At 37.4% G+C, this 20312-nt stretch overlaps 1 protein-coding gene across 6 annotated transcripts in view; it reads left to right on the top strand.

Moving 5' to 3' along the window:
- astn1 (astrotactin 1) overlaps window positions 1–20312 on the top strand; it is a 463883-nt gene that overhangs the window by 424642 nt on the left and 18929 nt on the right. For all 6 annotated transcript variants that reach the window (XM_079819008.1, XM_079819011.1, XM_079819007.1 and 3 more), the window contains 3 exons: window positions 1213–1345; window positions 16548–16648; window positions 16743–16926. In XM_079819008.1, the coding sequence (XP_079675134.1) occupies window positions 1213–1345; window positions 16548–16648; window positions 16743–16926 (418 nt within the window). The remainder of the gene's footprint in view (window positions 1–1212; window positions 1346–16547; window positions 16649–16742; window positions 16927–20312) is intronic.

The following is a 20312-nucleotide window of genomic DNA, read 5'->3' as shown; positions in this document are numbered from 1 at the left end:
TTAGTTAGTAGGCCATATCAGGTTAAGCTAAAGCTTCAAAAAAGTTTTTTTATTTTATTTCAAGTAATGAAGATTTTTTTAATGGTTTTAGTGAACTCTTATATCCCTGATACTTTATTGAATATGTGTCAAATACTGGTCTTTCCTCTTGACTCTGAATTAAATGGGAATGAAATTAAATACAGTTTATTGTGTAACCAAAAATTAATATATAATGCGTGACTTTTAATTATAAACCAGCTGGAAATACACCAGGACTCTTATTTTGAAATGTCTGCGCCTCTGTTGCAGTTGCAGGAGCTCATTCAAGTTCAGATGAGGAGATCAAATATTGATTATTACAACCGTATAAAACATCTTACTATATAAACATCGTAAAGTAAACATTGTCATTATTCATCAGCATTAGTTCATAAACACTGGTCTGGCATAAATGTGTGTTATTGATTGAGCCGCTCTGGAGCTGGATTGGGGGTGTGTGTGTGTTATTGATTGAGCCGCTCTGGAGCTGGATTGGGGGTGTGTGTGTGTGTGTGTGTGTGTGTGTGTGTGTGTGTGTGTGTGTGTGTGTGTGTGTGTGTGTGTGTGTGTGTGTGTGTGTGTGTGTGTGTGTTATTGATTGAGCCGCTCTGGAGCTGGATTGGGGGTGTGTGAGCCGTGTGTTTTCCAGCCGTTAGATCAGTTCAGATCAAATGTGCAGTTTTTGTCTTCCAACACTAGTTTTTATTTAGTTTTCGTCTCGTTTTCCTCAGTAAAAAAGGTTGTTGATGGAAATTTCTTCGTCAACGAAATTAACACTGGACAGAACTTACTATTCAATGTTATTTTCTAAAAACTCACTTGGCCAGCATGTTCCTGAACCTGTTTCTCTTTTAAACCGGTTCATTGGTTAAAATCACATTTCTCTTACGATTTATAAATAGTTGGAAACATTTGAGATATTGTAAGTACTCAACTGAACAACATATATAACATGGGCTTAGTGGTGTTGGGATATTTTACTGTGAAAATCTTACATATTGCACCTTTAAAACCAGAGATCAATATGTGTTTTTAGGTCCTGTAATCATTTGTGTGAGTGTGTGTGCGTGTGTGTGTGTGTGTGTGTGTGTGTGTGTGTGTGTGTGTGTGTGTGTGTGTGTGTGTGTGTGTGTGTGTGTGTGTGTGTGTGTGTGTGTGTGTGTGCTAAACCAAGTGTCCTCCTCTTCACAGAGACGATGTTGAGTTTTGTGGACGACATCATGTCCGGGGCCAAATCTCCGTGTGTGATGCTGGGGGACGTCCCTGACCCTCTGGCCTCCATCTCTCTGATCACTCGCTGCCTGGAGCCCGACTCCACATACATGTGAGTTCTGCCTCTAAACACGCACACGCATGACTGGAGCCCGACTCCACATACATGTGAGTTCTGCCTCTAAACACGCACACGCATGACTGGAGCCCGACTCCACATACATGTGAGTTCTGCCTCTAAACACGCACACGCATGACTGCAGCCCGACTCCACATACATGTGAGTTCTGCCTCTAAACACGCACACGCATGACTGCAGCCCGACTCCACATACATGTGAGTTCTGCCTCTAAACACGCACACGCATGACTGGAGCCCGACTCCACATACATGTGAGTTCTGCCTCTAAACACGCACACGCATGACTGCAGCCCGACTCCACATACATGTGAGTTCTGCCTCTAAACACGCACACGCATGACTGCAGCCCGACTCCACATACATGTGAGTTCTGCCTCTAAACACGCACACGCATGACTGGAGCCCGACTCCACATACATGTGAGTTCTGTCTCTAAACACGCACATGCATGACTGCAGCCCGACTCCACATACATGTGAGTTCTGCCTCTAAACACGCACACGCATGACTGGAGCCCGACTCCACATACATGTGAGTTCTGCCTCTAAACACGCACACGCATGACTGGAGCCCGACTCCACATACATGTGAGTTCTGCCTCTAAACACGCACACGCATGACTGGAGCCCGACTCCACATACATGTGAGTTCTGCCTCTAAACACGCACACGCATGACTGGAGCCCGACTCCACATACATGTGAGTTCTGCCTCTAAACACGCACACGCATGACTGGAGCCCGACTCCACATACATGTGAGTTCTGCCTCTAAACACGCACACGCATGACTGGAGCCCGACTCCACATACATGTGAGTTCTGCCTCTAAACACGCACACGCATGACTGCAGCCCGACTCCACATACATGTGAGTTCTGCCTCTAAACACGCACACGCATGACTGCAGCCCGACTCCACATACATGTGAGTTCTGCCTCTAAACACGCACACGCATGACTGCAGCCCGACTCCACATACATGTGAGTTCTGCCTCTAAACACGCACACGCATGACTGGAGCCCGACTCCACATACATGTGAGTTCTGTCTCTAAACACGCACATGCATGACTGCAGCCCGACTCCACATACATGTGAGTTCTGCCTCTAAACACGCACACGCATGACTGGAGCCCGACTCCACATACATGTGAGTTCTGCCTCTAAACACGCACACGCATGACTGGAGCCCGACTCCACATACATGTGAGTTCTGCCTCTAAACACGCACACGCATGACTGGAGCTCGACTCCACATACATGTGAGTTCTGCCTCTAAACACGCACACGCATGACTGGAGCCCGACTCCACATACATGTGAGTTCTGCCTCTAAACACGCACACGCATGACTGGAGCCCGACTCCACATACATGTGAGTTCTGCCTCTAAACACGCACACGCATGACTGCAGCCCGACTCCACATACATGTGAGTTCTGCCTCTAAACACGCACACGCATGACTGGAGCCCGACTCCACATACATGTGAGTTCTGCCTCTAAACACGCACACGCATGACTGGAGCCCGACTCCACATACATGTGAGTTCTGCCTCTAAACACGCACACGCATGACTGCAGCCCGACTCCACATACATGTGAGTTCTGCCTCTAAACACGCACACGCATGACTGGAGCCCGACTCCACATACATGTGAGTTCTGTCTCTAAGCACGCACACGCATGACTGGAGCCCGACTCCACATACATGTGAGTTCTGTCTCTAAACACGCACACGCATGACTTCAGGCTGTTCTATAGCAGCATTTCCACTGAGATGAACACTAGAATGTGCTCAACACAAATGTTTCATCTTATTTGATTTGCTCTTAAATATGATCAAGAATATATCATATTAGCCCCTACCCTTGAAAAAACACCTATCATGTCATAATACTTCAATACTTTATATTGATTTATTTAATTATTAAACTTATGAAAAACAGAAATGAAAGAAACACTATATGTCCTGACAAATCATTCATGTCCTCTTTGATTTATATGCATTTTGGAAATAATACAAATGCAAATGTTAATATTATTATGATTTATTAATTAAAACATGTCATTTGAATGATTATTGTTACTATTTCCAAAATTCCTGTTGGCATACTCTCTAACAACAACAACAACAATAATAATAATAATTTTATTATTTCCAAAATTCATATTGGCATATATTATAATAATAAATAATTATAATACAAATAATTACAAATATGAATTATTATTACTATAATTACTTACAAAATTCATATTTGTATATTCTATAACAATAATAATAATAATAATAATAATAATAATAATAATAATAATAATAATAATAATAATAATAATATGCTTATTTGTATTATTTCCAAATTGCATATGGCATATTATAAAATAATAATAATAATAATAATAATAATAATAATAATAATACATTTTATTTGTATTATTTCCAAATTGCATATTGGCATATTATAAAATAATAATAATAATTGCATATTGGCATAATCTAAAATTATACTAATAATAATAATATAAAAAATAGGAATTATTATTACTTTAATTCCTGAATTCATATTGGCATATTCTATAATAATAATAATAATAATAATAATAATAATAATAATAATAATAATAATAATAATTATAATAATTATAATAATAATAACAACAATAATAATAATAATAATAATAATAATAATAATAATAATAATAATAATAATAATGTTTATTTTTATTATTTCCAAATTGCATATTGGCATAATCTAAAATGATACTAATATTAATAATAAAAATAATAATAATTTTATTTGTATTATTTCCAAATTGCATATTGGCATAATCTAAAATGATAATAATAACAATAATAATAATAATAATAATAATAATAATAATAATAATAATAATAATAATAATAATATAAAAAATATTATTATTATTACTATAATTAATGAATTCATATTGGCATATTCTATAACAAGAATAATAATAATCATAATAATGTTTATTTTTATTATTTCCAAATTGCATATTGGCATATTCTAAATGTACTTATTGTGTTCATGTTGTAGTGCAAAACACTTTTGTGATATAAATATAATCTCATGCAGGTATTTTTTGAAATATCAGTATAATGTAAAAGCATGTACGTACACAATAAGTGCATTGTATCAAATGATTAATTTCAATATTAGTACATAGGTAAAGACACCTAATATAACGTGTGACCATAATAATAATAATCATCTCCAGGCCTTATGTTTGTTAATGTAAGTGTGATGGCAGGATTCCTCATCGCGCTCCGGAACACACACACACACACACACACACACTCTTTTGGCCGCGTGATGTACTTGGCCTTTGAACTGACGTTGAGTTGCATGACTTCAGTCAGATGAGGGATTTTAAATCTGCGTGAGCCTGAGCAATTATATCCAACTGAGGCTGTGAAAATCCGATAATGATTTGTGTAAAATATGCCTGGAGAACTTCTGACCGGTGTCAATTGTCCAATATCAGTAGTTGATTTAGCATGTGCTTTTCACTAAAGAGCTTGGCAGTCTTTGGAGCAGGTATGGAGACTTCTTGGAAAGTATAATTGGCCCAATCATGGCTTTTGTATGAAAGCCGGTTGACGGTTGAAGTGGGAATTGCGTGGTGGGCCTTGTCTGTTTAGACTCCCTCATGACGTATTACATCCTTTTCTCAGGAACGCTCATTTTTGTGCCACGGGGAAGAACATGGTCTTCTAGTAAACACCGATCAGGCATAACATTATGACCTAATATTGTGTTGGCCCCCCTTTTGCTGACCCGTCGAGGCATGGACTCCATGAAGGTGTGCTGTGATATCTGGCACCAAGATGTTAGCAGCAGATCCTTTAAGTCCTCCATGGATCGGACTTGTTTGTCCAGCATATCCCACAGATGCTCGATTGGATTGAGATCTGGGGAATTTGGACTCGGTTGTGCTCCTCAAACCATTCCTGAAGCATTTGTGCTTTGTGGCGGCGCATTTTCTGCTGAAAGAGCCACACACACACAGGGAATACCGGCTCCATGAAAGGCTGGACATGGGCTCAACAATGCTTAGGTAGGTGAGACGGGTCAAAGGAACATCCACATGATGGAGGACCCAAGGTTTCCCATCAGAACATTGCCCAAATCATCACAATATATCCCACCCACTAACAGGAGATGAAGATATACCGGTCATAATGTTATGCCTGATTGTGTCCATATACATATATATAACACAGCATATCATTAACTAGATAAAAAAAGTTTGTCGAGACAAACTTTAAGTTGGCTTGGAAAAGCTAGACCAGAAAGTTTGAAATAGTTTGAAAAGTTTGAAATAAATAGTTTGAAATAGTTTGAAAAGTTTAAAGTTTGAAATAGTTTGACTTTTAGTTAGTAGTTTAGATAGATAGATAGATAGATAGATAGATAGATAGATAGATAGATAGATAGATAGATAGATAGATAGATAGATAGATAGATAGATAGATAGATAGATAGATAGATAGATAGATAGATAGATAGATAGATAGATAGATAGATAGATAGATAGATAGATAGATAGATAGATGGTTGCTATGCGGTTGCTAAGGTACTCTGTGTGGTTGCTAGGGTCTTGCTATGTGGTTGCTAGGGTACTCGTGGTGGTAACTAAGGTATTGCTACATGTTACTAGGGTACTCAGGTGGTTGCTAGGGTGGTTGCTAGGATACTTTGGTGGTAGCTATGGTGTTCTGGGTGGTTGCTACGCAGTTGCTAGGGTATTCTGGGCGGTTGCCACGGTATTCTGGGTGTTTGCTATGAGATGGATAGAAATAGTCAGATGATAGATAGAAATAGTCAAATGACAGATGGAAATACTCAGATGATAGATAGAAATAGTCAGATGATAGATAGAAAGAAATAGTCAGATGATAGATAGAAAGAAATAGTCTGATGATAGATAGAAAGAAATAGTCCGATGATAGATAGAAAAAGTTTGCAGTTGCTAAGGTACTTGGAGTGGTTGCTATGCAGTTGCTAGGGTACTCAGGGTGGTTGCTAAGGTCTTGCTATGTGGTTGCTAGGGTACTCAGGTGGTTGCTAGGCTGGTTGCTATGCAGTTGCTAAGGTACTTGGGGTGGTTGCTTTGCGGTTGCTAGGGTACTCTGTGTGGTTGCAAGGGTCTTGCTATGTGGTTGCTAGGGTACTCGTGGTGGTAACTAAGGTATTGCTACATGGTTACTAGGGTACTCCGGTGGTTGCTAGGACACTTTGGTGGTAGCTATGGTGTTCTGGGTGGTTGCTACGCAGTTGCTAGGGTATTCTGGGCGGTTGCTATAAGATGGATAGAAATAGGTAGATGATAGAAAGAAATAGTCAGATGAATACAAATATATAACACAGCATATCATTAATAAGGTGCTTGTATTTAAACACCCTGCCACCTGTCCTCCTGATCCCCTGAGCTACATGTCAAGCACATATGCAGGCAGTTAGCACACACACACACACACACACACACACACACACACACACACACACACACACACACACACACGTGGGAGAGATTACACCAGCCCAGAGGGAGGATTGAGTCCTCCTTCAGTATACTCCTTTCCAAATGTTTTTTTGATATTTGACCATTGTTCAAAGCACAGATTGTCTGTGTAATATTTATGGATCTGTTCAGTGTTGTTGTCAGGTTCACTTCAGTTTCCAGAAAAACACAGTGGGGTCCAAAAATCTGAGTCCGCTAGTGAATGTGCATCATTTTTTATTTTTCTATTTGAATCATTTCTTTACATCAGCTACAGTATCAGTGAATTTCATATCTGGGTGTATTTTTCACATCTAAAACTTTAATTTCAAGATGTTTAATGTTGTCTTAGCAGCTTTAGTCATTAACCCTTCATTTGGGAATTACACAACAAAATATATATATTTTTTTTTTGAACAAATGTAATTTTGCTCTGTTTATTAATGTCTTTACTCAACATCTGTGCAGTTTTTGGAGTATTTATCATAGTTTTTAAATTTGTATAAATAAATAAAAATATATTTTTTGTATGCATTTTCACACAAAATCAGTTTTTTTAATGTAAAATTCACTTTATAAAAGACGCAATTTTCTAACTTTCATCCGTGGGGATAACATGGATAATTTGACATGGTTTTTTGTCCATCTTTTGGAAAATACCGTTTTAAAATAAAATAAAAAGACTTTTAGCAGTAAAGGTCTGCAGAGCTCCACTATTTGACTGACTGAAAGAAGTATTTTTCAGTTATATTCATATCTAAATGTTATGAAATCACAATTATAATTAAAATTAATTAATTTAGTCAAAGTTTAGCTTTTTTTTGTACTGAAAAATCTTTTTTTCAATGATGTTACATTATGATCACAATCAAACCTGAACACGAGAAAAGTTGGAGTCTTTAGAGTTTATCATTTATTTCAAACACCTGATTTTCTTATACAGTTTTTTTTATTCGCTTTGGTACTATTTTCACAAGCAAGGTGTGCATTTTCAAAACTCATAGTGCTAATATCACAACAGATCATCAAAAGTGCACTTTTTTCAAACATTTCAGCATATTTTCAATTGTGTTAGTACAATACACAAAACTACAAAGTATCTTTTTCACCACAAAAAATAACTGTTTCATCTATATAAATGTTTCATTCACAGTAACTGCCTTTCATAAAGCTCTTTCTATGAAACTTTTGATTTGCATCTCTTCTCGTTCAGTTTAATACATTTGTCTATTATTTAATCCAACAGATCTTAATGGTTAATCAATTAATCATTTGGTTCACCTATAGATTTCTTTTAGATATTGATTCTATATACATAGTTTCTACTTTGTTTGCAATTTCCGATATAGATAACCATATGTAATTAATTATTTTTACATTATAAGCAATTGATCTTAGATTATAACTACTATGTTCAAAGTGCGTGCGCGTGTGTGGCCTGGTAAACTCTACATTATGGGGACAAGATGTCCCTATAAAGATGGCAGTATCCTAATTACTTGTCCTTGCGGGGACTTTTTTTTTTTTACTGTAATGTAAAAATGTAGAAAGTTTTGTGTGATTGATAGGTTTATGGGTAGGGTTAGTGTAAGGGGAGAGAATATACAGTTTGTAACCATTATGCCTGCTTATACCCAGAAAGATAGTGAACCAGACATGTGTGTATGAGTGTGTGTGTGTGTGTGTGTGTGTGTGTGTGTGTGTGTGAGTGAACAGAGCAGAGTAGAGTATAAAGGAAAGGAAATAGTCAATGACAATGTAACATCAGACTGATCAGAAATGCATCAGAAGAAGGGAGACAGATGGCATCAAATACAGCATTTTACATTACAGTATGTATGCATTTGATACTGTAAACAGATTACCATGGTAGAGACACATTACTGTAACTCACCCTTATAAAGCTCAACTACAGTAGATTCAGTCATATGGGACAGTGAGAGCATTTACTGTATTGGCAGCAAACTCTGTTCTATAGCCCAGAACCTCATGGCTGTGTTGTAACTTCATCACACCTTTTGATAACACACTGAATAGATAGATACTATTACAAACATTATAGATTAAATAACATAAATTAGGTAATGTAAGCGTATTTTCTTATGTGGCATCTGTAGCCTGTGTTACTGTAGATAATTCAGCAACAAGGGTGATTTGAAACATGTATCTTGCATTGTTTTCTGTTGGATGAACTGATTGTTAAAAGTACTAAACTGACAGAAGATCATACTGTTGTGTTTCAGTGATTAAACCGAATGTTCTCATTACATATTACAATAATCTTGTGTTTGAAACAATGATTATGTGGACTGAAGATATGTGCCACTGAATGAAAGCATTACATCAGGTTTTGAAAGAATGACTAGCTGTGTTACAAGTGTGATCAGTTTAGATTTTTGTACTAGGAGTTTTGAAAATGTACACCTTACTAGTGAAAATAGTACCAAAGCAAATAAAAAAAACTGTAATTCTACACATTTAATCTACACTTTAGTTACTTTAACAGAGCAACAATGAAGACAAATGAACAGTTTTATTACATATTGAGTAAAAAATACACAACATGAACATCAAAATGCAATGAACTGAACAGCAATAACAAGCAATAACAAATGTGTTCCTCTGTGAGTGTGTGTGTGTGTGTGTGTGTGTGTGTGTGTGTGTGTGTGTGTGTGTGTGTGTGTGTGTGTGTGTGTGTGTGTGTGTGTGTGTGTGTGTGTGTGTGTGTGTGTGTGTGTGTGTGTGTGTGGGTGTGTGTGTTCCTGCGTGTGTGTGTGTGTTCCTGTGTGTGTGTGTGTGTGTGTGTGTGTGTGTGTGTGTGTGTGTGTGTTCATGTGTGTGTGTGTGTGTGTGTGTGTGTGTGTGTGTGTTCATGTGTGTGTGTGTGTGTGTGTGTGTGTGTGTGTGTGTGTTCCTGTGTGTGTGTGTGTGTGTGTGTGTGTGTGTGTGTGTGTGTGTGTGTGTGTGTGTGTGTGTGTGTGTGTGTGTGTGTGTGTGTGTGTGTGTGTGTGTGTGTGTGAGCATGATCATTTTGCATTGTGGATGTTGTATGCATTGTTGTAAGTGTGCCGCTTCATTTCTGTGTGTGTGTTGTTTCTGTTTTTGAGGATGAATGTTGTCCATTTTCTAAGCCCCTGAGTGTGACTTTTTTTGTCACATGGACATAAAAACAGATTTCAATCCAATTAATTTTTTTTATTTGTAGATCTAGAGAGTGTTGACCACTGTACAAAGTCTCATGCCAGTTGGACAAAGGGAAAAAAAAAATATTATTTGAGCAAACGTCTTTATCAGAAAAGACCCTGAAGACCGGAGAAGGGTTAACTAAAAACTAAAACATTTATGGTAATTGTAATAAAGCTTAAATCAAATCTAAATACTCGGTGAAAAACTTAAACTGAAATGAAATGTTTAAGTTGAAGCACTAAAATTATTAACTGGTAATAAACAAAACTAACTAAAACTGAAATTTACTGTAAAAAATGTTATGTGTTATTGACTTAAAATAATGATGGTAACAATATTACACGTGATATTTTTGCGAAGTATTTAATGCTTGATTTATTTAATGTAACCTACCTGAATAATCTCCTAAATTGTTTAGTCTATGACACAATGAATGTAATATTTCTAGTGAAATGTGCTTTTTTATTTTAAGTTGACTCTCAGAAGTGTGTGAATCCGAGTGAATGGAAATGTCCTGTTTATATCTGACTTTGAGTTATGATACTCAATAGCAAAGTTATTCCTCATTGAACAAAACAACATGCATCTTATTATTAATAATCATGCAGATATCAACAACATAACCATAACCTCTGCTCTTCTGACCAATCAAAACTTCAGCATGACAGAAACTCTTTCAAAAGTCAAACATAACTGAACATTAAACATTAACAGATGTTTCCCTTCACTCAAAAACACATTAACATCAAACATGAACTCGCCATGTGCAAAGCATGCTGGGAACTAACAATGGCGCCTCTAAATAAAACCACATAATTGAACTAATTCTCTTCAAAATAAACCGGTATTTTAATTTGATCAGCGTAATCGGTTCCTCAAACCAAGCTTCAAAGCGGCTTAATAAAGCTTAAGGCCTTATTAGAGAAATGCTCTCAACTTTTTATACAACACTAAGGAAATATGCAGGTTATTGTTAATCACCAGTGAAAATTACACTCTAAAAAATGCTGGGTTAAAAACAACCCAAGTTGGGTTGAAAATGGACTAACCCAGCAATTGGGTTGTTTTGACCCAGCGGATGGGTCGTTTTAACCCAGTGGTTGGGTTAAATGTTTGCTTAAAACAACCCAATTGCTGGGTTAGTCAATGTTCTACCCAACTTGGGTTGTTTTTAATCCAGCATTTTTAGAGTGTACATGACTCGTGATTCATTTTTTTACAGGATGACAAAAACAAAATGACAAAAAAAATTTATATTATAAAAATATAAACCAATTCAATAAAACTAAAATAATGCAGGATCTTAGACTTTACTTTCTAAAAAATGCTGTTAAAAATGACCCAAGTTGGGTTGAAAATGGACCAACTCAGCGGTTGGGTTGTTTAAACCCAGTGAATGGGTTGTTTTAACCCAGCAATTGGGTCATTTTAACCCAGTGAATGGGTTGTTTTAACCCAGTGAATGGGTTTCTTTTTAACCCAGCAATTGGGTTGTTTTGACCCAGTGAATGGGTCGTGTTAAATGTTTGCTTAAAACAACCCAATTGTTGGGTTAGTCCATTTCAATCCAACTTGGGTTGTTTTTAACCCAGCATTTTTTAGAGTGTGCATGACTCGTGATTCATTTTTTTACAGTATGACAAAAACTAAATGACTAAAAAATTAAATATTATAAAAATATAAACCAATTCAATAAAACTAAAATAAAGCAGGACCTTAGATTTTACACTCTAAAAAATGCTGTTAAAAATGACCCAAGTTGGGTTGAAAATGGACCAACCCAGCAATTGGGTTGTTTTAACCCAGCGATTGGGATGTTTTAACCATGTGAATGGGTTGTTTTAACCCAGTGGTTGGGTTAAATGTTTGCTTAAAACAACCCAATTGCTGGGTTAGTTCATTTTCAACCCAAAATGGGTTGTTTTTAACTCAGCATTTTTTTAGAGTGTACATGACTCGTGATTATTTTTTTTACAGTATGACAAAAACGAAATGACAAAAAAATAAATAAAAAAAATTATAAAAATAAAAAATATGAACCAATTCAATAAAACTAAAATAGCGCAGGATCTTAGACTTTACACTCTAAAAAATGCTGTGTTAAAAATAACCCAAGTTGGGTTGAACATGGACCAACCCAGCAATTGGGTTGTTTTAAGCAAACATTTAACCCAACCTCTGGGTTAAAACAACCCTATTGCTGGGTTGGTCCATTTTCAACCCAACTTGGGTCATTTTTAACACAGCATTTTTTAGAGTGTATGTTCAGTACTATCACCAAAACAGGTGTGTGAAATATAAATAGTCAATATTAATAATCAAGGTTTTTATAGTTCTGTAATTGATGAGAGAGGAATAGAGAGCAGAGGTTAGGTCGGGTTATATCCCTTTTAAACATTCACACACACACACACACACACACACACACACACACACACCCTCGCTCGTATGCACTCTGTGGCTGGCTCTGTGTGGTTTATGATATCTTCCACTAGATGGAGATGTAGTTCAGCGTAATGTGTCCGCCCTGCCTCTCTCAGATCCTCAGTGATGGAGCAATGGCAGCGATCCTGTCGGAGTGTGTGGGCACACACACACACACACACACACTGCACCGCCACAGCTGGTTGCTATTGTTCAAGTTGAGTTGTCTGTACATAAGGGATTCTCAAATCAAAGCCATGAGCCGAAGGTAAACTCGTGCTTGTGTAATGGGAGTGGTGCAGTCATGCATTTTGATTTTAATGGAGGTGTATGCCGTTATATGATTACATAATTCACACACTGAAACAATTTGTTGACTCTGAACTTCAAAGCACTCCTAAAAAGGTAATGGTTCATAATTTCCGAGATCTATCTGAACGTGTTATTCCCAGCCAAATGGAGGAATACATCCAGAACACTTATTCATTCGTTTAACCTTAACCCTGAGCTTATTTATTTTGATAAATGTGATTGTTCGAGACATGCATCTTAAATTATTATTATTAGTAGAGATATATTTTATTAGGAATCATAGCTCGATGGTGCTAATGTTGGAAGATGTGGTTCAAGTCTGGCCTGCAACATTTCCCAGTCATATTGCAAAAGGCTAAAAGATAGCTCTTTATTCTCTGGTCCACTTTCACATGTCAGCCAGAATTTTGCCGTGACGAAAAATTATACCGATTGTGCTTCCAACACTATATTTGTATTGTTTTAAAACGTAGGTTTGGACGTTAAAGGATGAGTTCACTTCAAAATGAACCCCCGTCTCATCCCAGATGTTCATGTCTTTCTTTCTTCAGTTTTTTGAGGATCATTCCAGGATTTTTCTGCTCATAATGGACTTCAATGGGAACCAACGGCTGAAGGTCCAAATCACTGCAGTTTCAGAGGAAGAGCTTCAGAGGCTCTGACCAATCACAGACGAGGAATAGAGTCTGATCCACATTTACAACACACACACACATTTATACACTTTAATTCCTCATCTTGCGCTGCTCACACCACAGTCGGCCTCAAGTGAACGTGTGAAGACTAATACAAACGCCCTTTACCAAAAAACACTCCAACTTCAAAATCTTCCGACATCGTTGTTTAACCTTTTTTTGCTAAAGGATGTTTGTATTGTTCACACTGAATGTGAATAGAGCGTCTGGAGCGAGGGATTTACATGTCTTGAGGTGTGATTCCGCTTCGCGTCGTGACCGCATCACCACCTCGGGTGTGCATTATTTTTCTAATAATTCAATGTCCCGTCATCAATTATTGCTTACTTATGGTATGACAATGATGGAAATTGTTGTTACTGTTCTTTCATGCTTTTAATAAAAATAAATGAATTAATAAAAAAGTCACTCATTCCACATGGAGGAACGCCTGATATTGGCAGTGAGCAGTCATACGGAGCCATAGTGGATTCTAAATGTTCAAAGCGTCCAACTAGACGCGATAGAAGCAAATTTACTCTCAATTCTGGTCCTATTTTAACCCAGCGAATGGGTCGTTTTAACCCAGCGATTGGGCCGTTTTAACCCAGCGATTAGGCTGTTTTAACCCAGCGAATGGGCCGTTTTAACCCAGCGAATGGGCCATTTTAACCCAGCCAATGGGCCATTTTAACCCAGCGATTAGGCTGTTTTAACCCAGCGAATGGGCCGTTTTAACCCAGCGAATGGGCCATTTTAACCCAGCGATTGGGCCGTGTTAACCCAGCGAATGGGCCATTTTAACCCAGCGATTGGGCCATTTTAACCCATCGAATGGGCCGTTTTAACCCAGCGAATGGGCCGTTTTAACCCAGCGATTGGGCCGCTTTAACCCAGCGAATGGCCGTTTTAACCCAGCGAATGGGCCGTTTTAACCCAGCGTTTGGGCCGTTTTAACCCAGCTATTAGGCTGTTTTAACCCATCGAATGGGCCATTTTAACCCAGCGAATGGGCCGTTTTAACCCAGCGATTGGGCCGCTTTAACCCAGCGAATGGCCGTTTTAACCCAGCCAATGGGCCGTTTTAACCCAACGAATGGGCCGTTTTAACCCAGCTAATGGGCCATTTTAACCCAGCGATTGGCCCATTTTAACCCAGCAATTAGGCTGTTTTAACCCAGCGAATGGGCCATTTTAACCCAGCGATTGGGCCATTTTAACCCAGCGATTAGGCTGTTTTAACCCAGCGAATGGGCTGTTTTTACCCAGTGAATGGGCCATTTTAACCCAGCGAATGGGCCATTTTAACCCAGCGAATGGGCCGTTTTAACCCAGCTAATGGGTCGTTTTAACCCAGCTAATGGGCCGTTTTAACCCAGCGAATGGGCCATTTTAACCCAGCGATTAGGGTGTTTTAACCCAGCGAATGGGCCATTTGAACCCACCGAATGGGCCGTTTTAACCCAGCGATTTAGTCTTCACACGAGCGATTTGTAAACACTGGGCGGTACTTCTGCAGTCTAGCGTGACCTTTCCTACGCGATTACACAATCCGTGGTGTGAGCAGAGCAAGATGAGCATCTGAGGTTAAAGTGTATAAATGTGTGTGTGTGTTGTAAATGTGTTGATGGTTTGTCTAGATCAGACTCTATTCCTCGTCTGTGATTGGTCAGAGCCTCTGAAGCTCTTCCTCTGAAACTGCAGTGATTTGGACCTTCAGCCGTTGGTTCCCATTGAAGTCCATTATGAGCAGAAAAATCCTGGAGTGTTTTCCTCTAAAGACGACTGAAGAGAGAAAGACATGAACATCTGGGATGAGACGGGGAGAGGAAATCATCAGGAAATGTTCATTTTGAAGTGAACTAATCCTTTAATAAAGAATAACACAAATTAATGTTTACAATCTGATCAGATATTCATACAACAAAATATTCTGGGGGGCATAAAAGTTGAAAATTATAAAAAACTTAAAAAGATAAAACACTGGCGGGGAAAGAGTACATATCTTAAAATCACTTTATGTTGATGCTCCCCCAACAGTTTATTCTACCAACTCTAACCCTAACAGTCTAATACTCTAATGAGAGTAATGTTGCTGCGAACTTATAGATGTCTAAAGTTAAAGGGTTAGTTCACCCAAAAATGAAAATTCTGTCATTAATTCCTCACCCTCATGTCGTTGGACACCCGTCAGACCTCCGTTCATCTTCAGACACAAATGAAGATATTTTAGTGTAAAGCTGATGCTGAGAAAGGCTTCAGATAGGCCTCCATTGGCATTCAGTACATTTACACTCACAAGACCCATAAAAGGCACTAAAAACGCCGTCACAAAGTCCATCTCACCACAGTGACTCTACAATAATCTTACGATGCGACGACAATAGTTTTTGTGCGCAAAAAAAATCAAAATAACACCTTTATCCAGCTTGTTCTTGTCTTCCTTGTGTGTCTCCACGACGCATGCGTGAGAATATGAGCAGATCCGGCGTTCGGACACATGACCCAGAAGAGATTTGTTGACAAGCAGAGGAAGACGCTGATTGTGCTTTAGGTCTCGCTGTAGTTCTCAAAATGGGGTTAAAGTGGCATTTCATGGATTCCCGAACGCCGGATCTGCTCATATTCTCACGCATGCGTCGTGGAGACACACACGGAAGGCAATAACAAGCTGGATAAAGGTGTTATTTTTTTTATTTATTTTTCGCACAAAAACTATTGTCGTCGCATCGTAAGATTATTGTAGAGCCACTGTGGTGAGATGGACTTTTTAACGGCGTTTTTAGTGCCTTTTATGGGTCTTGTGAGTGTAAATGTACTGAATGCCAATGGAGGCCTATCTGAAGCCTTTCTCAGCATCAGCTTTACACTAAAATATCTTCATTTGTGTCTGAAGATGAACGGAGGTCTGACGGGTGTCCAACCACATGAGGGTGAGGAATTAATGACAGAATTTTCATTTTTGGGTGAACTAACCCTTTAATAAAGTGTAACCTAAAAACACTGTATTTCTGAACCTTGAGTAAGTGTCAAATGTGTAACTGTGCGTGTCAGGTTTCGTCTGTGGGCGGTGGATAACACGGGTCGGAGATCCAGCCCCAGTGAGGTGATGATCAAAACCCCCTGTCCTGCTGTGGACGACGTCAAGGCTCAAGGTGGAGAAGCGCTTGCTAAGTGATATTGTAGAATGACCTTAGGGAAATATCCAGAAGATTATCAGTGATTTGATATGGTTGAATATCCCCTCAGAAATAGCAGACAAGATTTATAACCTGTTCAACGGCTACACCAGTGGGAAGGAGCAGCAGACGGCCTACAATACCCTGATGGACCTGGGCTCGCCGACCCTCCATCGGGTGCTTTACCACTACAACCAGCGCTACGAGAGCTTCGGGGAGTTCACCTGGCGCTGTGAAGACGAACTGGGGCCCAGGTTTGTGATTCTCAAGCTCTGTTACAAAAGCTAGATTTAGATTAGCCCATGATTTATTCACCCTCAGCTCATCCGAGGTGTGTATGATATTCTTCTTTCAGACGAACACAATCTGAGTTATATTAATAATGTCCTGGCTCTTCCAAGATTTACAATGGCAGTTTGAAGCCCAGAAAGTGCATCTATCCATCATAAAAGTGCATCTAGCCATCATAAAAGTGCATCTATCCATCATAAAAGTGCATCTATCCATCATAAATGTGCATCCATCCATTATAAAAGTGCATCTATCCATCATAAAAGTGCATCTATCCATCATAAAAGTGCATTTATCATCATAAAAGTGCATCTATCCATCATAAAAGTGCATTTATCATCATAAAAGTGCATCTATCCATCATAAAAGTGCATCTATCAATCATAAAAGTGCATTTATCATCATAAAAGTGCATTTATCATCATAAAAGTGCATCTATCCATCATAAAAGAGCATCTATCCATTATAAAAGTGCATCTCTCCATCATAAAAGTGCATCTCTCCATCATAAAAGTGCATCTCTCCATCATAAAAGAGCATCTATCCATCATAAAAGTGCATCCATCCATCATAAAAGTGAATCTATCCATCATAAAAGTGCATCTCTCCATCATAAAAGAGCATCTATCCATCATAAAAGTGCATCTATTCATCATAAAAGTGCATCTCTCCATCATAAAAGTGCATCTGTCCATCATAAAAGTGCATCTCTCCATCATAAAAGAGCATCTATCCATCATAAAAGTGCATCTATTCATCATAAAAGTGCATCTCTCCATCATAAAAGTGCATCTGTCCATCATAAAAGTGCATCTATCCATCATAAAAGTGCATCTATTCATCATAAAAGTGCATCTCTCCATCATAAAAGTGCATCTCTCCATCATAAAAGTGCATCTCTCCATCATAAAAGAGCATCTATCCATCATAAAAGTGCATCTATTCATCATAAAAGTGCATCTCTCCATCATAAAAGTGCATCTATCCATCATAAAAGTGCATCTATCCATCATAAAAGTGCATCTATCCATCATAAAAGTGCATCCATCCATCATAAAAGTGCATCCATCCATTATAAAAGTGCATCTGTCCATCATAAAAGTGCATCTATCCATCATAAAACAGCATCTATCCATCATAAAAGTGCATCTATCCATCATAAAAGTGCATCTATCATCATAAAAGTGCATCTATCCATCATAAAAGTGCATCTATCATCATAAAAGAGCATCTATCCATCATAAAAGTGCATCTATCATCATAAAAGTGCATCTATCCATCATAAAAGTGCATCTTTTGTTTAAATATTTTAATTAATTATATTAACAATTTTTATAAACTATTTAGAATTGAAATACATACATTTATAATCAACATTTCTCCCGGTTTTTAATCAATCTTGGATTTATATTTTCATTGAGCTCAGCGCAGTGCATTATGGGATGTGGGTATTTTAGGGGGACACATTCATGTTTATCGATTGTAATTAAACCTGATATCTTCTTTCACAAGCTTTTATGTGCTTTACGTTTTTTCATTGCTCCTTAAATGACATAGTAAACGCAGATTATTCTATTACGGTTCTAACGTCACACATGTGATTAGGGAATGTGTGCTAATTAGGTTTAAATTGAATGCAATCAGACTGATTACAGTACATTTAAAGGGATCAGTAACTGACCACAGAACAGGGTGGCAATCTTTATACACCCTCCAAAACAAACCAAAGACAAATAAGGTCTGGATTTTAGAATTGCACTGAAGCGCTTTCTAAACGTAGCCATGTGTTGGATATAAAACTCCAGCACTGCGTCCTCGCTGATGCACAGTAGAGGCAGGTGAACTTAATCAAGGCCATTTGGACAACCGTACCTGAGGCTGAGGCTCAAATGAAAAGGTTGTATTTAATCGTCTCCATGTTGGAAGGGTTTTCTTTCTTGCTCCCGAGTTACTGCACTAATCAAACTCCATCTTAAAGCCACCCAGTGTGACTGATGAGAGTGAAGAGATCATGGAGAGTTTCATCCAATTCAGGCCTAAGGTGTTTTACAGAGAGTCGAGGTTTGCACATTATATTTGAGTGAATTTATCTGACACTTCACAGTTTTAATGTCCTGAGAACATTTGTTTCGAGGTTTCACCAGGACAACAACAAATCCTTGGTCCTTAACAATGACTGAATGATCAAATTTAGCACTCTTATGGAAATATGATCATATTTTGAAATCTAAATTTCAAATTGTTTGTTATAAATCAATCTCAGGAAAATGTTATGGGGTTTCTGTTATGATATAGATATATAGATATATGTCCACTGTTTATCAGGCATTCTGGGAGACACAACAAGTGAACAGGGAAAGACATTACAAATCAATGTTCCTATAAAATATTAGATATCATTGTGAAATTGTTGCCAACTATTACTTAAAATACACACTCCTTCATGTATATATTTAAGAAAAGTATGTTTTATTTGTATTTATTGGGTACAACGGGGCTAAAGGCACACCTTAAGAAAAATGTGCTTTTCACGACTCCTATAATGTATGATATACAGAACAATACAAATGTTTGTTTTGAGCATTTATGGAGCAAAAGATTTTGTATGAAAATAAATCATAAAAGTGGTTTATTTTATTTAAAAATCTTAAAAATGTATGGGGTGTCAAAAGGCACACAGTATTGATGCAAATACAGTTTTTAATAATGTCTAAGTTAATACTTGTTCAAAACAATCACTGTTTTCACAGTTTTGATGAATAAAATAATTCATTTTTGATCAATAAATATGCTGTCATTAAAATATGTTAATATATAAATTAGGGCTGTCAAAAGATTAATCGTGATTAATCGCATCCAAAATAAAAGTTTGTGTTTACATAATATATGTGTGTGTACTCTGTTAATTATTATTTATATATAAATACACACACATTCATGTATTTATTTAAGAAAAAAATATTATTTTATATATAAAACATTTATATTTATAGATATATTATAGATTATATAAATGTATATACAGTATATACATGCAAATATTTCTTAAATGTATACATGAATGTGTGTGTATTTATATATAAATAAGTACACACACATATATTATGTAAACACAAACTTTTATTTTGGATGCGATTAATCGCGATTAATCTTTTGACAGCCCTAATATAAATATATCTGAAAACTATAGAAACAAAATCATTTTAAAAAGTAAAGATTCTGAAAGCATTGAAGGAGATCCCATAATTATTTAATATAGATTTACGGTTGTAACAATACATACTATTTTATGATATGATATGATTAATATCACATTTTTAAATATGATGGATTCATTATAAATATGGTG

The sequence above is a fragment of the Gobio gobio genome (assembly GCF_949357685.1).
Source record: "Gobio gobio genome assembly, chromosome: 6".
In the NCBI taxonomy this organism is placed as follows: domain Eukaryota; kingdom Metazoa; phylum Chordata; class Actinopteri; order Cypriniformes; family Gobionidae; genus Gobio; species Gobio gobio.
This window is presented reverse-complemented; position numbering and strand designations above follow the sequence as displayed.